At 36.4% G+C, this 27,417-nt stretch overlaps 2 protein-coding genes across 2 annotated transcripts; both read left to right on the top strand.

Annotated features, from left to right (window-relative positions):
• The first annotated feature begins 1,187 nt into the window (after nucleotides 1-1,187).
• LOC120012908 (zinc finger CCCH domain-containing protein 17-like) lies at nucleotides 1,188-6,163 on the top strand. Its single transcript, XM_038864469.1, has 3 exons — nucleotides 1,188-1,545; nucleotides 2,492-2,602; nucleotides 3,902-6,163. Exons 1-3 carry the CDS (start codon nucleotides 1,402-1,404, stop codon nucleotides 5,843-5,845), a joined length of 2,199 nt encoding a protein of 732 aa, XP_038720397.1. The 5' UTR covers nucleotides 1,188-1,401; the 3' UTR covers nucleotides 5,846-6,163.
• An 11,016-nt stretch (nucleotides 6,164-17,179) lies between these two features.
• On the top strand, nucleotides 17,180-26,749 carry LOC120013351 (protein CHROMATIN REMODELING 19). Its single transcript, XM_038865130.1, has 13 exons — nucleotides 17,180-17,710; nucleotides 21,786-21,903; nucleotides 22,608-22,648; nucleotides 22,729-22,979; nucleotides 23,057-23,237; nucleotides 24,134-24,319; nucleotides 24,438-24,611; nucleotides 24,708-24,866; nucleotides 25,344-25,421; nucleotides 25,533-25,669; nucleotides 25,860-26,078; nucleotides 26,243-26,427; nucleotides 26,471-26,749. Exons 1-12 carry the CDS (start codon nucleotides 17,180-17,182, stop codon nucleotides 26,406-26,408), a joined length of 2,241 nt encoding a protein of 746 aa, XP_038721058.1. The 3' UTR covers nucleotides 26,409-26,427; nucleotides 26,471-26,749.
• Nucleotides 26,750-27,417: the final 668 nt, after the last annotated feature.

Raw genomic sequence — 27,417 nt, 5'->3', positions numbered from 1 at the left:
ATTTGTCTAAACATATTTTAATTTGATATTATTATTAAAATCAAAGTAACACCTAAACCCTAAGTCCCTAAACATAATATTATCATACTCTTAATTAGATTAAATAAATGTTGATAAAAGCTTACCCAAAGTTAAATATGACTCTCTAGTCTCTATTCCTAAGTCAATTGAATTAATATTGATAAAAATATAGGACCCTAAATCTTAAGTTAAATATGACCCTATTCCTAAATCCTAATCTCCAAAACCCTAAAGGTCCTAAACCCTAAACCCCAAAACCCTAAAGACCCTAAACCTTAAATGCCCTAAACCCTAAAGGCCTTGAACCCTAAACCTAAGCACTAAACCCTAAATCCATAATATGACCTTCTACTCATTAATGTTGATAAAATCTTAAACCCTAAGATTTTATAAAATAAAGTATACTATAGATGTGTATAATATAAAATTTAAAATCAATACCATTAAGTAAAAGTAAAATTATTTAATGGTGTTAAAAATATAATAGGTGATATGTAAAGATAATAATTTAATTAGTTGGCAAGTGTAACATGAAAGTAGTTTTGGTTTGTTGGTTAGTTCATTACTCTTTCATCTATAAGTACAAGGTTCTCTCATCTAGAAGTATCAGGTTCGAATCATAGGTTGTGCAATTTAATTTTACAATTTTCAAAGATGTTGAATAGGGACGGAGGTGGATCCCTAGAAGTACCAGGTTCTCCCATCTAGAAGTATCAGGTTGGAATCCTAGGACATGCAATTTAATTTTATAATTTTCAAAGAAGTTGAATAAGGACGGGGGCGGATAAGTATCAGGTTCGAATCCTAGGATGTGCAATTAATTTTATAATTTTCAAAAATGTTGAATAGGGACGGGGCGGATCCCTAGAAGTATCAGGTTCTCCCATCTAGAAGTATCAAGTTCGAATCCTAGAATGTGCAATTTAATTTTACAATTTTCAAATATGTGTAATTTAATTTTATAATTTTTAAAGATTTAATTTTATAATTTTCAAATACGTTGAATAGGGACGGGGCGCGGGGATTCATGGATTTAATTTTACAATTTTCAAAATAGGGTTGTAAAAGAAAAACACATCAAAGCTAGGCGGAACAGCCACGTGTGCAGGTAGTACTTCCCCTGTTTAGTTATCACATACATACACATACATAGTTACGTATACATCTTCAATAGGGTTCGACCTGCTTGGTTTTCAAGGTGCTCCCTCTCACATCAGACCCTCTCTCTCTCTCTCTCTCTATCTCAATCTGTGGCGGCTCTTCTTCTTCTTCATCATCTCCTCCGATCGCCTCTCTATTTCTCTTCGGTTCGGCCTCTGCAATTCGATCTAAGAGTGGAACGATCTCTTTCTTTGTGGAGTTGTATTGACGCGAGTTGCCATGGTTGCATCTACACAAGCACAAGCACCACCTCCGTCATCAACAACAAATTCTGCTTCCGCAGCTCCATCTGCAGAGGAAGAGGCCTTGAAGAGAAACACGGATTGTGTTTACTTTCTTGCTTCCCCTTTAACCTGCAAAAAGGTCTTTATTCTTTTCTGTCACTTTTTCTTTCAATTTTTCTTTCACTTTTAGGGTTTTTATGGTTCCACAACATCCTATTACTATAGGGATCTTGGCTTACTTTTCGGATTGACGATTTTGACAATTTATTCTGTGTTAGTTTGAGAGTGTAATTTTTGAATTGTGGGATTTGAGTTAATGGCTAGTTTCCGATGTTGGATCTTTAAAGTATATTATGTAAATCTTTATCTTCTATCAAAAACCTAGAATTGTGATGATAACATTATACTTAATGTTGATGATGAGTTATTCTTAGTGGATCGGGCCGTGGATTTTAAATGTTAATTGTGAGAGCTTGTTTGTTGATCTTTCTCATGGGTATGTTTGATTTTCAAGAGAGACTGGCTTGTTCTCTTGTATTGTTAGAATCCCATCTTTAAACAATTTATAATGGCCTATATGAGAAAAAAGATGTGATGCCTCCTACAGTCAAAGTTCTTTTTTTCCTGAATTGGATGATTACTTTTTCGCCTGAATTTTTCTGGGAATTGTTTGTTTCTGAAAAAGAAGGAGATGAATCCACTCAAAGATATCAGTGACAACATTTTTCCGCTCAATTGCAGATTCATGTTTGCAAATCTACTTTGTAGCTATGCATATTTTGTTTGTTCATGCTAGCTTTTTTTTGCCATTTTGGGAAATTGGATGAAAGAACTTATTCTATGGGTATGGGAACTTGCAGCTAGAACAAAGTAGCAGCAAGCATATGAGAATGGTCTAATGTTGCATCACATGCATGTCCTTACGAATGTAATCGTTTTGTCTTATATTTGACTTCATATTTTCTTATGAAGTCAGTATAGAGAGAGGATGCTTTAGATGTTTAATGTCAGTCCCCTGGAAAAAGTGTGTTCTTTAGTCCTTAACAAATTATTATTAATGGTTCCCCTTTTATTCATGTCAACAGGGAAGTGAATGCGAGTATCGGCACAGTGAATATGCCCGGGTAAACCCCAAGGATTGTTATTTCTGGTTGAATGGCAATTGCTTGAATCCGAAGTGTGGTTTTCGGCATCCTGTAAGTATTATGCCTAATGCCTTTTTTCCCTCTCTTTTTTTTGTTTTTTTGCACTATGATTGTTTGATTAACTTTTGAAAACGGAAATAAATGGCAAAAGGGTTGGTAGTTTCATATTAGGGACCAGTCATTTAGAAGCCCGCTTATTTGACACAATGTGAACTTTAAGCTCTCTTACTTTGAAATGTCAACATTAAGCCCTTCTGCATTTTATTTGTTCACACTGCCGTTCACAAACAGTCTATGTCTGCTAGTATAGAGAGAGAATGTGGCATGGACACAGCAAGTCAGAAAAAAAATTCCTTCAAATTACCACATGTCAACCGACAATTTTGGTTTCATGCTCAAAAAAACTTCTAAATCATCTATGCTCTTTCTGTCATTCTTTTCTTCTCCCTCATTTTTCATTTTTTTTCTCTATAGCTCCCTGCCAGAAGCTTTAGTAAGGAGGCTAATTTGAGAACAGTAGCTCTAATGAGCTCTTTGAATTCTTTGAATGTCTCAAGGAATAATCTTAGTGGTTTTCTTCCACCAAATTTAATTAGAAACATGGAAGCTTGGTTTCATTGATTTGTCTGATAACCAGTCGTTGAGAAATGTTACTCCTGAGCTTTGAGAAATTGTTTCGTGGGAATGAATAATTATCCATTAATCTTGATGCATGTGAGGTACAGCTAGGATATTTAAGCATGGTGAAACTGAGATGAGAAATGATGTTGAGGTGAAAGGGGTAGATCTAAACTGGAAACTTGAGTCTTTCAACCAATTTGAAATTGATTTGGAAGAACTATGTAATTTGGAAGGTGACACTCTGTTTGGCAAAGTTTATCAGATGGATTTAAAAGAGAATGGTGGTACACTAGTTGCAAAAGAAACTATGGAAAGTAGATATAGTGAAACTTTTGGCATCAGGGATGGATTAGACATAGGAATATACTGAAACTTTATGCTTCTTTATTGGAATGGAGGATGGAGTTTTTTGGTGTTTGAGTACATGGCCTATGTTAGCCTATTCCGAGCTCTTCTAGAGAGAGAGAAGGGAGAATGAGAGAGGAGAGGAAGGGAGGGGGAGAGGGGGAGAGAGAGCGAGAGCGAGAGAGTTTTTTTTTTTTTTTTAATTGAACACCCAATAATTAGTTGACATGTGGTAATTCAGAAGGACAAGCAAATTTGACCAAGAGTGTGTCCATGCCACATCATTACTCAACTGACAGACATGGATGGATTCTCAACAGTGTTTTGAATAGGGCTTATTTATACTTTTAAGACCCTGAGATGATGTATATTTTCTCTTTTCAGCCTCTTGATGGCTTGTTGGGAACCCAAATGGCAGTTCCTGCTGGAAATTCTTACCCTCCACCGCACACTATTGCAGCGCCTACTGCTCATGCTCAATATAGTGCAGGGAAGCAAGCGGTCCCTTGCATTTTCTTCCAAGGGGGGTTCTGCTTAAAGGGTGACAGATGTGCTTTCTTGCATGGACCAAGCCCTTCAAGTAATAAAACTCCACAGCCAACACCTGCCGGTGAGCCTCAGTCCCAAAAGAAGCCTTTTGGTGCCCTTCAAAAGTGTAGTCAAAATCAGAAGATCTCTCAAGCAAATGTTTCGAAGGCAGTTGGACCACTTGCTGATGCTATAGCTGCACCAAAAGTTGAAAGTGCTCTACCACAAAATAGTGTGACAATTGAAAGGAAGTTGCTGCCATCTGCTAGCATGAATGATGAGGTTTCCAGGTTTGTTAAAGCAACTAATGTTCCTCCTGTTGGCAACGAAAATTTGATTAGTCGGTTCACCAATCGTTTTCATTATTCTCATGTGTCCGATGATCACACTTACCAGAATGGTAAAGATGTTGATGAATTACCGAGGGAGTCCTCTCCTGGTTTTGATGTTCTTGTAGATGATGACCACAGAGATTCTGATTACTTCCACGGTGAAGAACAATATGGGAGAGCAAGAGCTCATGAAGGAAGAGACATGAACAGTGTAAATGAATATGATATGGGGCATTCTACTGATTACAGTTCAATAGCAGATGTTGATCAAGAAGCATTCCGTGATCCACGTGCTTACGACTCCTATGATCGCATACATGGCCAGCATGCTTGGGAGCAGCACAGAACTTCATCTGAGAGAATGTCAATGGGGCATCCTCACCTAGAAAGAAGTTACTCAAAAGATGAGAGCCCTGATCATATCTCTGAATCAGATCTGAGATACCGCTTATCAAAGCAGAGGAGGGTCAACGGTTTACGGTCAGTTGTCAGTCATGAGTATGTTCCAGACAGCCATGTTGAGGAGCAAAGCTACAGAGATTCTTCTCGCAGAGAATCTCATAGACCTTCACATGAGAGCTCCATCAGTGGTCGCCTTCGTGGTAGAATAAAGCTTCCAGTGAGGTCTCCTATTGGTGGAAGTGACTTGCACACAGAAAGAGAGACTGACAGGGGAAGGAATCGGCGCAGATTGTCTCCGGGAGTACCACAAATGTCCTCCCACCAGGGGATGCTACGTGACCGAATGAAAGGCAAGCTAGAAGAGGATTACAATGAGGGATACCTTAGAGGGTCCAGGACTAGAAGTGGAATACCTGATGATGGTACTTATTTCTCTGGTCCAAGGAGTCTTGCAGAGCTCAGGGCAGCAAAAAATACAGATAATAAAGATTATCAATCTCTTGGAAAGCGTAAACATTTGATGGATCATCATCAATCATCTGAAGGTGATGTTTCTTTCAAGGGGCCAATGCCCCTCAGTGAGATTCTTAAGAGAAAAAAGCAAGCTGAAGCAGCAGCGTCAGGAAGTGCTGCATCTGTTAATAAAGAACATGATCAAAATGATAAGGAAAACTCATTCAGTAGCTCCAAGAATACATCAGTCTTAGAGATGCAAAGTGGTCAGTCAGTAAAAAAGGAGGAAACCAACAACCATGTTGTTAGCAATAAGGAAGAAGATGAATCACCTGAAGCTCTAAACAATGAAGTTGCTGATGGTTGGTCTTCTCAAGTACCTAATGCCAGTGAGCTTGAGACTGAAGATGGTATGGTTGTTGATGAAGGTATGGAAGATCATGAGTATGAAGCTGATGAGCAGGGGGAGGGTGAGTATGATTATGAACAAGGTGATGAAGGGGACTATAATTATGATGAAGGTGAAAATGTTGAGGGTGAAGAGGAGTACGTAGAGGGTGAAGAGGATGACGGAGATGACTTCAATAAGAAGAATGGTGTCACGTTGTCATGAAAGATCAGTTGAGATGAGAGATGGATTTTCCTGCCCTTGAATGTGGTCATGGATATGGTCTTTGACAAAACTCATGTAACTCTGGTGGTCGGTTTTGATTGAGCAGCTTAGTTGCTATAAATTTTCTTTGTAGTAGGGTAATCGAAACTTATTTAATCATTTGAAACCTTCTGTATTGTATTTATAACTTGATTGAATGACATTTTCTGGTGCTTGAAGCATTTTTCTCTGCCCTTGAATCAAAATTATCAAATAGTTTGTGGCCAAGGGCATGATGGATACTGTAGTAAGTCAAATAAGATGAATGCTATTTACTTCCTTTTGCGTCACAATTTTGCTGCATCTTCTGCTGACTTGTTTGTTGTGGATATGAACAGCTTATGTTAAAAGCTTTCTGCCATGCCTCCCCTGAAAGTAAAGGCCATACCTATATGTTTTATTTAGCTTACACATGTAGGTGAGGTAGGTTCAACAACAGCCTGAGGATTTCTCTTTTATGTGGAATATTGGGAATATGTTCTCTCCAAAGTCTGATATGATAGTATAAATAATTCTAAAGGGGACGGGCATACTCGCCCTCTGTTTACATCTCTATCTGCATAGACACCCTGGATTGTATGGAAATGTTAAAACCAAAATCTGGGCTTGGAAAGAAGCCCATGTTCATCAGGTGTTCTTCAAACAGTTGAAGATGGCATGATAACAAATCTGTCATGAAAAATCTACATATTAGTCAAAATTGTCAAGAGTCATCTGTCAAAGACCTTCTTTTATTGTGTCTATAGCTTGACAAGTATCATTCATGTGCGAAGAGCACCATTGGCATATATAGCTCAAAAATTCAAGACCTTCTTTTATTGTGTCTATAGCTTGACAAGTATCATTCATGGCGAAGATCACCATTGGCATATATAGCTCAAAAATTCAAAATCAGTCATATTGTAAGAATCCGGTTATAGGGGGCATCTCAGTTGATCACAAAATGTATGATGCAACTCACAGCAGACCAGATTTTCTTGACATCTATTCGTATTTTTGTTGACACTTATAGCGTATAAAGCGATTTCCGACTGGTTACTTAAAGGAATAATATATATTTTGTACTGATTGATGAAGGTAGGTAAAGAAATCAACTACTTTATGCTCAATATTTATTTGGATCAATAAAATGTAAAACTAATTATCCCATTAGGACATTTACAAAAGCTCACACTTTAGCAGAGCATTAAATTAACCCCAACTCCAACATTGTGGCAACTACCATACATATACCATGCAACCACAAAAGATTTCAATCAAAGAAACACTAAAATAATATGGCATACCTGTATTGGATCAATGCGTAGGAAATTTCTCTGAACCCTGCGTCCATCTGGAAGACGAACGCCTGACTCTACAGATGAGATTCATATCACCCTTGGATTCTTCGGGAAGAGGTGGATAGACAAGGTTATTTTTCAGACAGGTTTCTTGCTGCTTGTCAGTATTAGTTGCCACTCTATCACCACTATCTGCATCTTTAACCCTTTCCATTGAAGCAGCTAATGCTCGTTGCACTTCATCATCTTCATCATGAGTCTCACCTATGGACACTGGAAATGAACTTGGTTTATTTCTTATACATACTTGGAATATATCTGTTCATATGCACTTGCAAGAATCAATTAAATGCCATGGCAAACATCCTATTAGACATGCTTGAAAATATCAGTGAATGAATGCAGAGAGAACAATTATTCTATTCAACTCTTGCATGACGCATCAAAGCAAGTTTTATATGATGAAAAAGTGGTTTTATTAAAGAAATGTTATTTTCTATTCTTCCTTAGATCACTGAGTTCTAAATTATTTATCATTTTTGAAATCTTGCTTCAATATGAATTATCTTCTACATAATCTTTTATGAGGTCGAATAGTAGCACTCCCCTTGGACGCTTATGGGAAAGAGTTACATGATGATCTCTTGGGTCACCATCCATGAAGGGTACAAGATCCTGCAGTTCAAGACATGTCTCTGTATACTTCTATCATGCAATTATTTTTAAAATTTTTTTGGATTTTTGATAATCTAGTTTGCATAAATTTTCTAGTTTTAGCATGTTGATCACATTTTACTTCGCATATATGTGACATCAAACTCATATTATGTTTCTGTTGGTTGATTGTTTGAACTGGAGGGTACAGAATGATATTGACAATATATTGTGCCTGTTTGACACTTCGTGTGATATCATGACGATTCACGTGTTTTTTTGCCTTTTCTTTCTTCTAAAACTTATTACAAGGCTTGTTTTTTTTCTTTCCTTTGTTGTATTGATCACGGTTGTTGCTTGTGTTTTTCCTCACAATTATAACATTTTGCACTGCTTCAATGAAAATAGCATTTTAAAACCATATGCAAGAACTTTTTTACTCAAGTGCATAAAATTGGGAAAAAGATAAAGGAATAACAAAATTTAATAAACTTGCATCTTTTCTTCATAGAGAAAATATTTGATAGGTAATCAAGATAAGAATGTATTATTATTTAAAATTATTAATTCTTATTGGTTTTGATAATTCTTTCATAAGGAAATCATAGACATAGAACTGACATTATATTTTAAGTTCGCTTCTCCTAATATAGTTTTTGGGTATGGCACGAATACGTGGTGGTCGTTCGACATCTCGATCCGTAGCTGGGATCATAAGAGACCAACAACCTAGTCCAATTGATGGATCTGTTTTGTATATGTAGGCTAATAATAGATCAGAGGATGTTTGAAGTGGTCAGGTTAGAGTATTTGGAGTGTAATGTTCATTTTATTATAATTTATTTATTAAGGTTGTTATTTAACTTGTATTTATATATTTAGGATGATGCTCGTGAGCTATCATATTTAGGCAGGGGTGGATGAACTAGTATTTCATAGGGGGCCTAGGCCCCCAATGAAATTTGTTAAAATAGTGGAAATTTTAGTGGGCTGCTGTGAATTTTATTACAAAGCCCCCAGTGAAATTTTCTTGTGTCCCCAATAAAATTTTTAAGTCCGACCCATCCATATTCAAGGTTAGGTTTTTTCCTTCCTCTCTTTTAGCTATCATTTAATTTCCTCCGTCTCTAGCAACTTCTCTCTTTAGCACCGAAGGAAGCTTTCTTTGTAGTAACTTGGAATGTTGTTCTTTCTCGATTTTTTGGTGCAAATTTCTTGATTTATTTTTCCCTATCTATTAGAAAATTTACATGGCATTTTTTATTTGGCCTTGCTCGATTCCATATTATATTTTATTGTACTTTGATGTTTCAATGTTGTTATAAGTTTGTCGTGTGCTCGAGAGATTTGCGCAATTGGATTAGTGATTAATTTTTAAATGATTGTCTTGTATGTTTTATACAAAAGAGTTGCTTGTAACTATTACTAGTGATGTTGTAATAAAACGTTTTCATAAGATGAAAATTCGTAAAGAACTATTATGATAAATAAAGATGTAATGTTTTTATTGCTTGAATATTACTAGTAATTATCTTCGAGTTATATAAATAACCAAAAAAAAATTATGGCAGACCCCCCGCCACTTAATTGTGCCCCCAGTGAAATCGGATCTTGGATCCATCACTGCATTTAGGCACCATGCGCTTTGGGATTTAGACGCATGTGTTACACCATTTGTGATCGAGGCAGATTTTTACAGGATCACCCAGATTGGTCGTATCAGGCTTGACCATGGACTACTTATGACATTAGTTGAGCCATGGAGGCGCGAGACACACATTTCATCTTCATTGCGGTGAGATGACAGTCACTCTCTAGGATACAAGTGTGTTAGTAGGTAGGGGTACACATAACCTGCATGTGACCCGACCCAATCTGGTTAACCCGACCCAAACTGGCTAACCCGATCCTTACCCATTTAGATGAGGGTTGGATAAGGGTTATGTAATGTGCAACCTGACCTTATACGGGTTGATGGGTTATGGCACAACCCGACCCTTATTATCCCGACCCAACCCTTTTATACATACAATTCTATATCACTAAAGGATTAATAGTTAATATTAGTTAATACTTAATAAATCTTAGTAAGTTAATAGTTAATAACTTAATATTTGCTTATCAAAAAAAACTCAATATTTAATAGAACTTATCACCATTACTCCACTAACTAGTTCACTGTCCAATACGACGTGTACATTTTCGATTAAGAGACTTCTTGGTTTTTATTTTTTTATTTTTTATATAAACACTCTATTTGATAAACATTGTATAGATGTCTTCAATGGGATTATGGAAATATATATTATTATTTATTTGTTTATGTAGCCATTTTATCTTTACATTTAAATGTACAGTTAATATAGAAACCTCCAACCCGACCCAACCTCAAACCTAACCCGATTAACCCGTACCCAACCCAACCCATCTTCAAATGAGGTCGGTTGAGAGTTGAAGAAAACCTCACCCGACCCTATGCGGGTCGGATGAGGTATCTCCCTAAACCCGACCCAACCTGATCCATGTGCACCCCTATTATTAGAGCTGAGAGTGGATGGTCGTGTTGTTATTAGACATGCGATCGAGCAATGGGATGATGTCATGCAGTGATTGTTGGGCCGGGTTCCCCCTCGTATGCAGAGGTAGGGTGTCTCTGTTCAGTTTTCGTGACTTTTCGACAATTTTGGTCATCACAGTCCACTGGCCGTTGGTACTGCAAAGGATGTATTGCGATAGTATGCTCGAGCCTTTAATCTGGCGATAACACTTCACTTCACTATCTGTCGTTATTGGAGGACCTTTAGTTGACTAGTACGTATAGCAAGGGAGGAGCTGTTTTAGTAGTTTTATATCGAAATCTTTGTCGAGCTTATCGGAGTGGAGCACGAGGGATGGGTGGATGTGCTATGTTACTATAGTTTAGTATAAATTGTTACGTTTCGATGTTATGTTCGTAAATTTTTTCGATGTTATGTTTGTAAATTTTTTGCTTGACACTTTATATTTTGTAGTTATGGTCGTGGGAATGGTTATATCTATGTCGACCAAAGATCTTTACGCATGTCGTACCTGGAGAGGAAGAGTTGTTGCCTCTCCTAGGTGCTATCTGGAGTGAGGATTGGACTTTCAAGAATAATCCCACCACTGTGGTTTCGTTCGCTAGGGCTGAGCTTGATAGTCAGAGGCCTCATCAGGTACTAACATCAATTTTACTATTTCAGCATATTTCAAAGTGCAGCTCTAGTCTGGGAACTTATGCCGGCTTAGTCAGTCTGAAGCTGCCCTCAGCTCTTGTTTAGGTGTGATGAGCTACCTGGACATTCTATCTAATCTCGTAGTGGACAGGCAACTGTTTGCTTCGACATGATGAATAGGAGGCACTCCCTTTTTCCTTGCTATGCTTCGGTTGCTTTCATTGATCTAGGATTGTTCCCGGGTATCATCCTCAAATAGGAAGGAGGTTAAGGGCTTTTGATCGAGGCAGTCACTAGAGCTTGTTGGCCGCGAGATGCAATTCACTTCAAAAGAACTAAAATCCGCAGGGAGCAACTGGTAAGAGATGAAGCTTCATTTTCAATATTATAAGAAAAAGTCTTATAGTTTACTACTAATATAATGACTAGCGAGTATAGGGCATTGAGAGTTCCAGTCATGGCACTAAGGTAAGGATACTTGAGATAGCTAGCACTCGTTTAACTATTTCCTGTCATGCATGTCACTAAGGAAGATAAGCTAATGCCTATGGGGATCTGCTCGCAAAGGAAGGAGAGAAAGGCCGACCTTTACTATTACTATCAGGCTAGTGGATACGAGTGCTACTTTGCACAAGTTAAGTAAGAGAGGGCGGAGCAATATAAGCTAGGCTGACGAGAATGTAGCGTGGGTACAACAATAGAGCAGCGACATGATCTAGTTGTATAGGAGCGCATCACAAACTTGGGCATAGGATGACTATATGCGGTGGAATACATCTATCATGCATATATTCATCAGTCATCCAACAGAAACTCCAGCCATTCCACAACTAGAGTATGAGCCTCACATGAGTAGGCTTCATCGAGTTGTAAGTTTTCAAGTAAATTATTATTTATTCATATATTTTACGATTTGTTAATTAACTATTTACCATTTTATGTAGGCTCATTTGGAAGTGGAGAGGGCTAGGCTAGACTAGTTGGTGCTGCTATGGTTGATGTTATTTCTTATGCCACTTTTGTTGTAGCCCATGGTTGGTTCGCCACATGTCACGATATTCTACATGAGCTGGGTGAGGGACATTGTTTTCATTGGTAAGCAGATCCAGTAGAGCCAGCACGTGGTGCTAGGTTTGAGGAGGTCAGACACGCAGACTTGGTCAAGCTCATTATTCATAGCACAGTCGAGATGAGGTTGGTACATCTTCTGCCCTTGCTCCATCTTCCGCCCCAATCATATGGAGTCCGAGTACTAGAAGAACGATAGGGTGCTAGACTCATTATGTAGATATTACATATGTTAGTTGAAAATTGTCTAAATTTTGTAATTTTTGCTCGAAATGGTTTTCCAAACAATATTTTCTTCAAATGCTTAAATTCTAAAATATAAACAGCGTAAAAACGTGATTACAAAACAAGATATATGCAATAAAGACATAGCAGTCATTCCGACACCTAAACCAATCTTCTTCTTTCACGATCATTTCTTTGCCATTAACTTCACGATCTCATCTCTTGAGCGAACTCTTGTAGAAGATTCAGCAACCTACAAGGAACAACTAATTACATTAAATATAAAATATGAAACAACACAAAGAATATGTAAAATTTAAATAGTCCTTACCCTCCAACATTCTATGTTATCATTGATGCCATCAATTTGGCGATATGTGTTACGATCATGGTCTTCACTCAAGTCAGCAGCTTCATGGTACACATAAAGATTAACATGCCAATATGTCACACCGTCGATTGCCATATCATAGTAGTCAATCTCTTATTTGAGGTCAACAAGACCAGAAGAAAGAGGTGCACAATGTCTAAGAAATTTCAACTGTGACAACTCAAGACTAATATTAAGCTCATTTTTCAAATAATGATTACAATCTATCGTATTCCATTGCTCCATTTTATGAATCTTAAAAATATCCACAGTATCATGTAAATACTTGATATTATTGTTCAACATGAAACCACTATGATGAACGATGAATGAAGAGTTCAAATAATTCATCCTACAAAACAAACTTAGAAAAAATATAGGCAACATCATTAAACCCACATTAATATAATTGGTACACAACAGTACCCAATATAGCAATAACTAACATTCATCTAATATCAATTTCAAACATGTTTTACAAGTACATTATTAATGTCACAGAGCAATAAATATCTATCATTAACCCTAGCTTTGTGTGCTTTCTTGTTATGTCCTGTTTGACCACAAATGCTACATTTGTAGCGTGAGCTTCCTTCTCACATATCCATCTCATTAGTCAAACGTGTTGATTTTGGTCGACCCTTTGTTAATTGTTGAAGTTCAATGTATGGGATCACTAATGACCCATTGTATATATAGGTCATCCAGTTTCATTTGGCATTGGGTAGAAGGTTGATGCGTAAGAAGCCGCGTACGAACCGACTGTGAAATAGTACTCCACAAACTGATAGAAGTCTACGTGCTTTGCCAAACAATAAGCAATAATGTGTGAACAAGGACGATGATCCAACATCTACATGTTACATGAATAGCTCTGTTGATCAGCTTGATTCTCAATCTCAACTGTATGATTTCATATGCCTTATTGATTAACTTCCGTCTGGCGAACACAAGTGAAAACTTGAAATGTCGGTGGAGCATGATGGAATTGACGTATTTGATGTTGCTTTGATCTTTCAACTGCTCGTAAAAATTCTTTCATCACATTCTTTCGCCTTTCTTTACCTTCATGTTGATATTGATTTGCTTTGATCATCCTCATGACAAAGTAGTTATTTGACTGATAGAAAGTCAATTGTATAAGAGTAATGATAGGAAAAATCAACCTCCTTTTAGGACATGTTGGTAGTCATGTCATCATAACTATTTCCATCATCATTTGATAATTTTCATCTTTCTTTCTCTTCTCTGTCCAGATAATGCCATGTATCAATATTTAATCATTTCATCCGTGTCATCCAGAAATCAAACCTGTTTCGAGATTTTTCTCTAGTCATCATATTGATGGTGGCCATCAAATCCGAATCCTTGACCTTCGTCATGACATTACTGGCAAAATGTCATATACAATATCTGTGATATATAAGTGGCTCAGGTTATTGCTCTCGTATCGCGTGTTTGATGCTGGGATGTTGATTGGACAACACAAATATACCACGACGATTAGTGACATACACAATAATACAATTTATGAACCATGACGGGAACAATCCATTATCCGTATCAAATGCAACTATTATCAATAACTTCTCCTCATACTTTCCATACAGGTGCGTGCCATCAATATTGATCAATGGATAACAATGATGAAAGCCTTCAATGCATGCCCTAAAAGCCTAAAACACGCGTCCAAATGTTGCAACTATGTTATTAGTATCCTTATGCTCGAAATAAACAACCTTGCCTGGATTCGACATCTTCAAAGCCTCAAAGAACTTAGGCAATACACTGTACAATGCCTCAAACGTCCCAATTAACTTTTTCATTGCTTTCTATTTTGTCATCCATACCTTGAAATAAGATACTTCGTGTTTTAGTTTTGGGCTCGTAAAGGCTTGGATAGCTACAACACTAATCTTCAAATCAGCTCAGACCATAGATAAAACCTCACATCCTAAGTATTCAGAATCCATCTGTCGGTGTCCTTGTGTTAAAGAGGCATTCATGCATGTATGTGGCCCTCTTAGCACGGTTATCATCCACATATTTATTGAGTTCTTCATTATCGCCCGAAGATATCATATGCAAGTTTTGTCCTTCATGCATTTCAATACGAGAATTTCAATGTTTGAACGTTGGGTCTTGTATTGATAGTTGTTCTCAATGTGTCATGTGCTTTCGCCATATGCATTAGTTATGACTTATTCACAAACACTTGCTTCACCACTAAGTCACCTTCTGCCCCCTGATCAAACTGATTCCAATCCATGCATACTGCATTATCCGCATGACTAATATCTCCAAATTTCACCGTATGCATTAGTTATGACTAATATCTGCATTATTCGCATGACTAATCAAGTCAATATTAAAAAATTAAAACAATTCTCATATACCAATTAAACTAATCAAAGTCAATATTAAAAAAATGTAAACACTTATCATATACAAATTAAACTAATCAAGTCAATATTAAAAAATTAAAACAATTCTCATATTCCAATTACACTAATGACGTCAATATTAAAAAATTAAACACTTCGCATCCAATGTGTGCACCAAGTACTTTTTGAGTATTATCCATTGAGCCAATATCCAAAATAACATAATTCATCACTAACAAAATCAAATAAATCGATTTAAACCAAAAATCCCTAAATCCCAAAAATCCTAAAATCTCTAATAAACCAGTTCTAAATTAACAAGGTTCTAGGTTTAGGATACTTAATAAAGGGTGAAGGACAAAGTAAAAAATAAGTGATTTGAACTTCCTTTAGATCACCAAAGGGCCACAAACTCCTACATTGAGTTAAGGTTTGTAACCTTGAAATTTTAAAGAGAGAAAGGAAACCATAGTCAATTAGAGAGAGAAAATCCTTCAATCAATTTAAAATCAACCCAAGTTAGAAGAATCATACCTTGCTTGATGATCTTGAAGGGCGGAGAGAAGAAAATTTGAGAGAAAGATGAGAGTTCGAAAGAGTTTGGGTCAGGTTTGTGAGAGAAATTTACGAAAATGGTTGTTTAAAGACTAATCTGAGCTTTTGTTTTGTAGTCGCTCGAGCGACTTTGTATCTATCTCAATTTCAAAGATAGACCGTTGTCCAATCTATTGAACAACTCTTGTAGTTGCTTGAGTGACTTTGACACTATTTCGAAAACTTTTTTTTCCTTAGTTAAAATCTTTCTCATTCGATCCAGATTCATTTGTAAGTAATTTAATACTTTGAAACAAACTCTAAATATGTCTAATCAACCATGAATCGCTCGATATCAGTCCTGTAGCTTTTAACCCCCAAGTTTGATTATTCAAATGAAGATTGTAGTTATGTATATGGTGTTGCACAATTTCAAACGAATGCACGTAATCAAAGATGCATATTTTAGGGCATATAGTGATGAACCTATCATCATTACAAGTGACAACAACTGTGCCAATGGGGTCGACCTTGGGAGCCTTCTGATTTCAATGAATATATTGTGATGACCACTTTACGAGATATGATTGTTGTGGAGTTATTGAGTTTGTCGTGTAACTTGACAAAATAACATCACATTTGGTATCAAAGTGTAATATATATTAGCGCTATTAACGACATTAATAATTTAAAAAAAAATGATTCATCAACAAATAAATAATGATTAAGTTAATTAATTGTACAAAATAATTTATTAGAATTAACTATCTAATTTGGTGACATTTAAGAATTTATTACCTCAATTCAGTAAGTAAAATATATAAGAATTTTCAAAGAATAATGCTTGAAACCCTAAAATATAACATCGTTTATCTTTACCCTCAATCAAAGTGAAGTGTTGGCCTGGGACCCTAAAATATGACTTTATTTTTCCCCTAATCAATGTAAAACATTGGATGTTGAGTGTACTCTACATGTGTGTTAATAATCAATGGCTATTCACATGCCACACAAATTTGGGATAGGAGGGGCTCCAATTTCGATTTCGATTTCGATTTCAATTTCGATTTCGATTTCAATTCTTCCCAAAACCATGTTAAATCATGAATTAAAATATGTGATTGAGTATTTTGATGTTCATAATGTTAGAATATAAGTATATTTTGAGAAAAAAATCTAAATATTAAATTCTAAATACTAAAAATTAATCCATAAACCCTAAAATTAAAAATATTAATTTTTAATAACTCTTAAATTTTAATACGTCATTTTAAAAAAAAATCACGATTTTACATGATTTTAAGAAAAATTAGAGTTGGAATTGTAGCCCTTCCATCCTCACAAATTTAGGGTAATTTTTGGTGGCACCGTAGCATTTACCCCACTCTTGAACGACCCGAGACTCCATAGCAAGCTTTGAGTTTGACCGCCTTTTCTTTTGCCTTTTTCTTCCTTTTTCCAGTCCTCCTCCCCAATGGCGCTGCTTCTCTCTCTTAACTCAGACTACCAAACTAGGATTCGTCTCACCTGCCTCTCTTTCTTACATAATTACTATTCTCCTCGCTATTGTTTCATCTAGGCAAGAAATGAAGCGCGCCTTCGAAGACCTTGAAATCTCCGACGACGAGTGGGACAACCACCAATTTCAGTCCTCTCGCGTCCTCAAAACGACATCGTCTTCGCAAGCAACAGTACCGAAACCCCCTCCTATAGAATCTTTCGCTTTCAATTCCCGAAACAATCCCGATCCATATTCAGATGACGATTGCGTCGAAATCACTGGAGGCACGTCCATGGATAATTTGGAGGAGAATCTCGAGGACGAGGACGCCGAGGAGCCGGAGGCGAGGCTGGCCGGGAACACCCGTGGCCGGCGCTTCGTGGTGGACGACGATCAGGATAGCGACGGGGATTTTGCTGAGGTTTACGACATAAAGTCAACCAGTGAAGAGGAATTCGAGGAGGAAAATGTGGAGGAGGATGATTTGGTCGGGAGGGCTCTACATAAGTGTGCCAAGATATCGGAGGAGCTCAAGAGAGAGCTTTATGGCACTGCTGCCACTTCGTGCGACCGGTATTCGGAGGTGGAAGCTTCCACTGTCAGGATTGTAACTCAGGTCGGTGCTTTTCTGTCTTTTGCATGCTTTTATGTGGTTGCTGGGAAAATGAATGAATGATTACAGTTTATCATTATCATTAGTTTAATACAATGTTAATGCTACGGTGAGTGTAGATCAATTTTAGTTAATTGACTCAGCCATTGTTTTTCTGCTCTACCTGGAACTCTTTTTGTCTATGCTAACGTTTGCATTGAGCCTGTTTGAATGTTAAGTGCAATGAATTTGAGAGTTCATGGGCAGCTTGCAACGAAGTTTTCAATATTGCATCAGGGTAACTATGTATGTGAAATTCATTTATTTGATTGATGGTATCTGACAAGAAGGATGGAAATAAGTTTTTCCTGTGGTGGATTTGTTTATTTGAGTGGTCAATTACCTTTATGAAGTTGTGAATTGAGTAGCTTTTTCTTATCTCATATTAAAAAATAAAAAAGCCGAATCTCTAGAGCCTTTTTCATTTTTGCTATGGAATATGTTACTTTAACGTTTTATTAATTGCTTTAAGGGTTGAAAGGAAATCTGAAAATGAGATGAAGAGAAGAGAAAGGGGACTGGGTGGAGGTGCGTTAGAGCATTTGTCTTACCTATTGGGAGTTTGACCTAACAATTTATTCTAATTCATAGAAGTATGTAAAAATCGCAATAAGTTTATTAACCGGACTCCAAACTTGATTCTATGATTGCTGCATTTTTAGGGGAAGATCAAACTCTTAATCCACGAGGGTATGTAGGAAAATTTGTAACTCAAAAGATCAAACTCTTGAGGGGTTTTTTTATTTAAACATAAATTATTAATTGAACTACTATAAGTATTCTTTGAATAGAGAAATATTTTATATATCAGAAGAGGCACATAGAGAGTGCCACTCAAGTACTTTCGACAAAGATTAATTTGACCAGGTATTTTTGGTGATGTTGTCTCGTTGAGATCTTTTTGTACCATATCTAAAAAGGTAGGTTTTTTTGTGTTTAGGGTTATCGTCTTTTGCCGCTTCTAATTGGGCGAAATGATCCTGTAGAATAGTTGGAGTGGAAGATCTTCTCATCGTGGCAAATGAAATATGAAGTCTTGTCTCTTTTTCCATAGACCATTGAACACATTAGATTCTACATTGTGTTCCACATGACTTTCTAGGGAAACCATAATGCAAAAAATTGATGAACAGTTTGATCATCCTTCTTCCAAAGGTGGTATCTCTTGATGACTATTCTTTCTCTTTTCGTAAATCGGTCTATGATTAATACTCTCACCCCAGAAGCCTCCAAAGTGAAGAAGTTAACGGTGATTGTAACTTTTGGCTTCCATTTGCTTTCCCAGGTCAACTTTTTTCCACCTTTCTATGTTTTTTGTATTGTAAGACTTAACTTGAGGCCCTCCTTTCGAAATCTTACCTTTTGAGTCCATGCTCAATGTAAATGTTAATGGACTATAATTAATGTAACGTGGAACCAAATTGCAGCATCTGATAAAATTAATGTTTTGACTATATTTATTAAAAACTTAAATATCTGAAACATATCTCACATGACATATTAGGAAACACAAATTTCTAGTTGATATGCCTATTGTTTCAGGATAAAACAAAAAATTTACGATACAATATTCATAACGTATTATTATACAAATTATTAATCAACTTAGGAGGCAAATACTTCTTGTATCAAGGAGTTTGTGAACTCTAACAAATACTCGTGAACATGTCCAAATATTGGACTTTTAATGCTTTAAAGTTTAAACAACTGGTCTGTGTTTCTCAACTTTCATGTCCTTCCACAAATAGCTTGTTTGTAAAAAGTAGTATCTTGTTAAATAGGTAAAGTGGTAAACAACACCCATGCGCAAGGCTACCGCAGTGAGCGAGTCGGGGAGAGGTACAATGTACGAGGACCTTACCCCGCATAATATGTGGAGGAGATGTTTTCAAGAATTGAATATGTGATATCTAGATTGCACCCCTGCAACTCTATCACTGGCTGCAAATTTGGTTCTCAAATAGTAATCATAAATTTGGTTTTCCACGATCAAATTGCGGCTCATAATGTAACAATGTTATTAAATGCATTTAATCTAGAGTAGCCTTGTTGTCCTTTTGGTTATTTTTTCTTATCAGTTGTATTTCTTGTTCTTCCTTGTCATCTTTCTTTGAGTGGCACTATCGTTGTGTCTCTGGAATAAAATTTATCTTTTGCAGTAAAAATAAAGCAAAAAATTGTTGATTTTTCTTGCTCAATAAAAACACAAGGAATGGGTAACAATCTTCCAAGTCTTGTCAAATTGTTTTCCAAATTTCCACTTCCTAAGGATCCTGTCCTAAGATGAAGGCCCTACTTAGCCACTACAGTTATTGTCTTTAGGTTGGTGTTTTCATGTGCAAATTTCAAAAGCCACTCTACAGCAAGTTTTTTGTTGTCTAAACGCCCTCTATATCTAGGAAGCTTAATCATAATGGTAGTTTGAGCTTGTGGTAGGTTCTTTCTTCATGGAGATCCCTCAAAGGGATCAGTTTTAGATAGATTCAACTGTCGTAGCAAAAGGGCCCAATGAAAGAGAAGAAAAGGAAAAAAAAGAATTTTTGCTTTTTAACAGTTTTTGGGATGGAAACTGAATTTCCTTTTGGTTCTACCAAAAGAAGAACTTCTCTTTTTGATTTTAAACCCATTTGTAAAAAGCTCGAAGAAAAGGTTAGAAAGTTTACAAAAAAGTGTTTTCTAGTTATAAGGATTTTAAAAAAAAGAACAAAGTTTTCTTTAAAGTTCACAAAATCAAAAGAAAGTAAAAAAAGAGTTATCAAAAAAAGTCCATTTTTTTTTTTTAAAGAACAAATAAAAGAACTAATCACTATTCTATTAGTATTTAGCGGATTAGATGAATTGAATGAAACTAAAAAAGATTTTATAACCAATAAGAAGATGGAGGTATATATGGAAAGAGATGTGTAGTGGATGGGAAGATTCAAAAGAGTGCCAATAATGAGGGTGTGTCTCTGTCCTCAAGAAAGATGCGATCTAATATTCGAAATACTAATTTTTTAGAACTCGGTTGCAAGAGGATTCCCAATATATTGGATTAGTAGTGAATCAATATTACATCTCAATAATGTGGCCAAAGTATGTGTGTCAAAATCACTTCCAAGGGGAATTAATCACTCTGCTTAATTGACCATTAAACATGACTTTGCTTCAAAACAAAGGAGGCATCTTGAATTAAGATTTAAGGAAGAGATGCAAGACCATCAATTGATTCTCCTTCTCATACACTTGGGAATCCTTTAGCAAGGCACCTCGAACAACCTTATCCAACAGTTTACTGAAGACCAAATTTAGCAGTTATTGAATGTAAAAAAGTCCCACCCAACGCACAAGGCTGTTTTGTTGGAGCGGGTATGGAGCAGGTGCACAGCTTTATCCTGCATAGCAGCAGCGGGTCTGCTTTTGTGTTTTGAAGTTGGCAGTTGTGACATCTAGGTTGCAACAAGCAACTTCACCACACCAAACCACACCAAGGTTCACCCTCGGGGGTTGGATTTGGCTTTCTACTTAGAATAGACATTACATTTTCTTTTTTTGCTATTCTGTACTGGAAATCAAAATTTCAAATTAAGGTCAATGGCCTTTAATTTGTTTGATATAAATCGTGATGTGGACTAGGTTTAACTTGAAAGTTTACGTAAAGTATGACTAAAAATTCAAAGCAGTTTTAGTTTGATAAATCAACTGCTGTTTAGGAAAATAAAATTTTTTCCCAAGAAATGAAACTGTGAAACATTTTCCAACCTTATGAACCCTATGTCTGTAACTCCTCCAACCAGACTATGGAGGGTATCTGTTATTTTGATAGATTCTAGTAGTCTACACTTAAGCGAGATAAATGGTCGAATCAGTGCAAGATGGTTCTTCATTTGTAAATTCTGTGGATTTGTATTGTGATTTGAGTTTTTAAAAGCTATTCTTTTACCCTTTTTAATTTTTTTTATATGCAACCAGACAGGACTTGCTGATATGGCTAGCTTTTGCAAATTTGATTTGTTCATGGATGATTGGAGTGTATGAATAGTTTTATCATCTTTTGCAGAATGATATTGATGCAGCATGTTGGGCAGAAGATTCAGATTTTCAGCCGGTTCTCAAGCCGTATCAGCTTGTCGGTGTCAACTTTCTTCTTTTGTTGCATCGAAAAGGTGTTGGGGGAGGTACCACTTCCATGCCCTCGTGACTCCCTCAACTATTCATATGTTCATCTATAGCGTTCTTATTTAGTTTTCTACCCTTTGCAAAAGTTGAAAATGTTGGTACCTACTTGTTCAAGGGGGTGCTCTACTAAAATGTTATAGATAATTGGACGCATATATATTTGGGGCATTTATATGTTTCTCAAAAATTTATAAACCGCCTTGATCCCAAATGACGAATGAAATTGCTGTTAATATAAACAAGTTGTTATATAAAGTATTTAGAGTAGTTTTTACCTACACAGTAGTTTTTGCTTGTAGGTAACATACTAACATGTTTGAGTTGAAGAGCATATTTAAATAGATGAGATACTGGAAAATAATAACACATGTAGAGGGTAGGAATAATTTAATGAAACAACCTTTCCACTACGTCAACTTTCGCCCATTTGTCTGAAAGGACTCTTTCGTTTCTTTTGGCAAGTGATACAGGATGGACATATGCAAATTTAATAATTCTTTCTGTGGACACTAGTTTCATCTTGTGAGCATGCTACACATTTCACTTTTGCATACGGCGCTAAAAAGATATGTTTATTGATATTTTAGAATGTGAAATGAATATATTTAGGCAATGACTTACTGCTTTATTTATTATGTTCTGGAAATTTTAACCCTGGATCTATCCTAAAGGTGTTACTAACTAGCATCTGGATCTAATGCAGCTATATTGGCAGATGAGATGGGACTTGGGAAAACCATTCAGGTACTTGGAACTCCCTTTTCTCGTGTCAATAAGTCCTGTCACAGAGTTTTCCCCCTTACTTTGCATTGACCGTTCAACAGGCTATTACATATTTAACCTTGCTGAATCATTTGAACAATGATCCTGGGCCACATTTGATTGTATGTCCTGCCTCCCTTCTGGAAAACTGGGAAAGAGAGCTTAAAAAGTGGTGCCCATCATTTTCGGTACTCCAGTATCATGGGGCCAGACGATCAGCCTATCAAAGGGAGTTGAGCTCTTTAGCTAAGGCTGGATTACCACCTCCATTCAATGTGCTTCTTGTGTGCTATTCACTATTTGAACGACACAGGTTTGTTATTGTGAATTGAATGTTATAGCATATTTGTTTCATGCTGATTTTAAGTTTTTAATCGATTGCATTTGCAGTTTACAGCAGAAAGAGGACCGTAAAATTCTGAAGCGTTGGCGATGGAGCTGTGTGTTGATGGATGAGGCCCATGCTTTAAAGGATAAAAACAGCTATAGGTGGAAAAACCTGATGTCTGTTGCTCGAAATGCGAATCAGCGGTTAATGCTCACTGGCACACCACTACAAAATGATTTGCGTGTACGATTCATGGGTTTTCCTTTCGTAATTCTTTTTTATTTTGTTAAATGGCCGACATAGAAATTCTTTTGCTGAATGATTGAAGAAGTAATAGTTGCTTTCATTGCACTTCTATGTATGGTAAGTTCTATGACTTGCGAAATTATCATATTGCAACTAAAATTAGTTGGTGAATGTGATTTTTCACTGGAAAATGTTAATTTAACTAGAACGTCCATAGGGATTTCCATCCATTTCATAACTGTCTTTAGTAAAAAGCAATGTATGGTACTCTAGCCAGCACAATAACTCATGTATAGTACCCAAGTTTGCTCAATCACATATTTGTAGATAGACTTTTGTGGCTTCTTTTTATTGATGGCGCCAATGTCTTACTATCTTAGAGATGTCTAATACAAGTGAGATGCTTCATGTTTGGTTTTCTGATTAGCATTGTGCTTGTAGCGTAAGTATTGTTGTGTGGTATCATATGATGTTTCCTGCAATATGAACATGTTTTGGGTCTAGTGGCTAGCTTTTTGGTTTCCAGATTAAGCTTTCTTTGACAATTAAGTAGCATCCAATATTATTAGGAATCACCTCTTTTTTTTAATGATTTGTTAGCTTTTGAAGTTGTGGTGGCATAAGGAATTATTTTCCTATGCTTTGCTTGTAATTATTATGGATGCAAGTCAGAATATAATACTTTTAGTTTGTTGAATGGATTGGGCTGTATTGTGAAAAGCACTTCATGCTTATGTTCTTGCAGCGGGCTTATGGTTTACGAATTAATATTTGTTCAACAATTTAGTAACATCTAAAATTTTTAGCATACCCCTTTTAGGATTTGATATCATTCAAAGTTGTGCTGTCTCTCACCTACTTGTATTCTGCTGGTTCTTTTCTAATTATTGCAGGAGCTGTGGTCATTGTTGGAGTTTATGATGCCAGATCTTTTTGCTACGGAGGATATAGACTTGAAAAAACTTTTGAATTCAGAAGACAGAGACTTGATTGGTCGCATGAAGTCCATTTTGGGACCATTCATCTTGAGGCGTTTAAAATCCGATGTAATGCAGCAACTTTCCCCCAAGATACAGCGGGTATGTCATTGTGAACTTAATAATGACTTCTTTGGGGGCTGTAATAAGAATCTCCCTTTCCATTTCACTTGTTCTTTTTGTGTTATGGTCCTTGAAGATTTGAATATTCTTTGCATAGGTTGAGTATGTTTTGATGGAAAAGGAACAAGAATATGCTTATAAAGAATCCATAGAGGACTATCGTGCTGCTTCACGTGCTCGTATGGCTAAGCTTTCAGAGGTTGATTTGAATGATATTGTTAGGGTCCTTCCAAGGCGTCAGATATCAAACTATTTTGTCCAGTTTCGTAAGGTGCTTCATATTTTCTGGAGTCTTTTCTGTGAGTCGGGTCCAGTTTTCTGATTCTAGTTTGTTAATTCTTTACCTGTTCTTTTTTGTTCAATTCAGATTGCAAATCATCCATTATTGGTTAGGAGAATTTACAGTGATAACGATGCTATTCGTTTTGCTAAAAAGTTGCATCCAGTTGGTGCATTTGGCTTCGAATGTACTTTAGATAGAGTCATTGAGGAACTTAAGAGTTACAACGACTTCTCCATCCACCGGGTAATTATTTTACTTTTGAAATGGCAGTCATGTATCTTCTGACATGTTGAGGCATAATTTTAATTATATATGGCCTAGTTGTAGAGTTGCAGGGGTGCAACCTAGAGTTCACAGGTTTGATTTCTGGAAACAGCCTATCAACATATTATGTGGTGTATGGCTTGTGTACATCATGTCTGTCATGCAACGGGAGCCTTGTGCACAAGAGTTGTTTACCTTTACCATTGTTAATTGTACCATGTGCTAACTAGCATGTAATGATTGTAATGAAACCATATGATTTCATATGCTTGTTACTGCTATTCTATTAAATTGTAGTTACGCTTCTCTATTATTTTTTACCTGATGACTAAGGTCCAGCCTAGGTTTATGTTTAAAAGGAATCCAGTTGTTATTTTAGGAACATGCATGGCCTAATAAATTTTATCATAATTCTTTTATTCATTTTGCTTAAAATATTTTTGTAATCTGTTGCAGCTTTTGCTTCAATATGGAGTCACAGATAAAAAAGGAATTCTTTCTGACAAACATGTTATGCTTTCAGCAAAATGCCGGGTATGTATCATTTTATTGAGACTGAATTAAAAGCTTCTTATGCAAATGGTATATTTATTAGGCTGCATTTTTTATTCTGCAATATGGGTTGACTGTTCATTTATGTTGCAGGCATTAGCTGAACTTCTCCCTTCACTAAGAAAACAAGGGCATCGGGTTCTGATTTTCAGTCAGTGGACGTCAATGCTGGATATCTTGGAGTGGACTTTAGATGTGATGGGGCTTACATATAGAAGACTTGATGGAAGGTATGCCATGTTTTAATTATTTATTCTAGACATTGTCTTTTGCTATGCATGGTTCCTGTTTTTATGTTTAAGAGGCTTGTGCATATCAAGTTAAGTGATAGCTTGTTTACTTGATTGACAATCATTGTTTATTTTTTTATTGTGCATTGCATGTAGTTTAAAATATTGGACATGTCTCTTCGTTTGACAGTACACAGGTGACAGAGAGGCAGACCATAGTTGATGCTTTCAATAATGACACTTCTATATTTGCCTGCTTGCTGTCAACAAGAGCTGGAGGGCAGGGTTTGAACTTGACTGGAGCTGATACTGTGGTTATACACGACATGGATTTCAACCCCCAGATTGACCGACAGGCTGAAGACCGTTGTCATCGCATTGGCCAAACAAAGCCTGTCACCATATACAGGTGCTTCATGCTTGCCCTCTTGCCAGAAAAATATTTAAAAAAATTACATTTTCTTTCCAACGTCTCCTCTCTCATAAATTTTAACCATTTTTTCTGCCTTGTGTTTTAGAATGTTGCACGATAGTTTATGAACTTACGGTTTCACTCTACTCATTGTTTGATAGGCTGGTGACAAAGGGTACAGTTGACGAGAATGTATATGAGATCGCAAAGAGGAAGTTAACTTTAGATGCTGCAGTACTTGAATGTGGCGTGGAGGCAGATAATGAGGGTGGTGACGCATCGGAAAAGACCATGGGAGAAATACTATCATCGCTTTTGATGGGCTAGAATATTGGTTTCCTGGCATTTTGGCTGGAATTGCCTTTGCTCATTTTTCTCATATGGCCCATTGTTGTATTTGTTGGGCCTATTCATGGAGAGAGGAGAGTTTGTCAGGGAAACAAAAAAAAAAAAACAAAAACAGTCCAATATGCTTATTGATAATATAGATGTCAATAGGAAATTATTTACAGTGACACTGTTAAATTAGATGTTAAAACTTTTCTTTAAGGTTCTGTCTTTGCTATAGTCGCTTTTAGGGTTTATTGTAGTGATCAAAAAACTGATCGTAGCGACAAATACACCCTATACTGAGAAAAACTGGGAGCAGGAACTATTCAGGGTAGTAAGATCACTGCTTTGATGTGCACCAGTATTGAAGACTGTCCGATTAGAGTTAACATTTATATTTGAATTCTGTGCTGCTTTTTTTTCTTCAAACCAGGATGAACTAGATAAGGGTGCATCTATCTATCTATATATCTATATTTGAATTCTGTGGTTACGGTGTTATAGTGGTTGACACACGAGATTGTATTGTCCTTTTCCCTAATTAGAATGCAAAGAATCTGATGTCAGATATACTTAACGAACTAGATGAAGAAATAATAATGTACCCTGTGTGACAGTGTTATTCCTCAAGTTAAGTAGACAAAATGGGCAAGAAAAGATGGAAGGTACGTAAAAAGTGGATAGCAGGTATGCCATAGAACTAACGAAGTTAACATGGAATCTTTTAAATATTTCTCAGCCCGTGAATTTTGTACTGCAACGAAAGTTAGCGAACAACAAGCAATAAGATTAGCTAGGAAGTCGCTGGGTTAATATAACGGACTGTGTTTATCAGTATGGGTCACACAATCTTTTGAATTTGGTAAACGGACTTGACATTAGTGATGACCACTCCAGCGACTTCTATTGCAGGTCGACTCGTGTGTATTCATGTACAATATATATGACTCCTTTATCGGCTCTTTTTAACTAAAATTTTGCATATTGTTCTACATTTGATATGTTT

The sequence above is a fragment of the Tripterygium wilfordii genome, chromosome 13 (genome assembly GCF_013401445.1).
Source record: "Tripterygium wilfordii isolate XIE 37 chromosome 13, ASM1340144v1, whole genome shotgun sequence".
NCBI classification, from domain to species: Eukaryota; Viridiplantae; Streptophyta; class Magnoliopsida; order Celastrales; family Celastraceae; genus Tripterygium; species Tripterygium wilfordii.
Note: the sequence above shows the minus strand (reverse complement) of the source record. Positions and strands in the feature narration are given on the sequence as shown.

Excerpts from the sequence above, each read along its gene's own strand:
- LOC120012908 (XM_038864469.1), top strand. The coding sequence starts at position 1,402 with ATGGTTGCATCTACACAAGCACAAGCACCACCTCCGTCATCAACAACA. Across the intron at positions 1,546-2,491 it reads CCCCTTTAACCTGCAAAAAG|GGAAGTGAATGCGAGTATCG; the intron begins GTCTTTATTCTT and ends TCATGTCAACAG. Across the intron at positions 2,603-3,901 it reads AGTGTGGTTTTCGGCATCCT|CCTCTTGATGGCTTGTTGGG; the intron begins GTAAGTATTATG and ends TTCTCTTTTCAG.
- LOC120013351 (XM_038865130.1), top strand. The coding sequence starts at position 17,180 with ATGAAGCGCGCCTTCGAAGACCTTGAAATCTCCGACGACGAGTGGGAC. Across the intron at positions 24,320-24,437 it reads TTTCCCCCAAGATACAGCGG|GTTGAGTATGTTTTGATGGA; the intron begins GTATGTCATTGT and ends TTCTTTGCATAG. Across the intron at positions 24,867-25,343 it reads ACGACTTCTCCATCCACCGG|CTTTTGCTTCAATATGGAGT; the intron begins GTAATTATTTTA and ends AATCTGTTGCAG.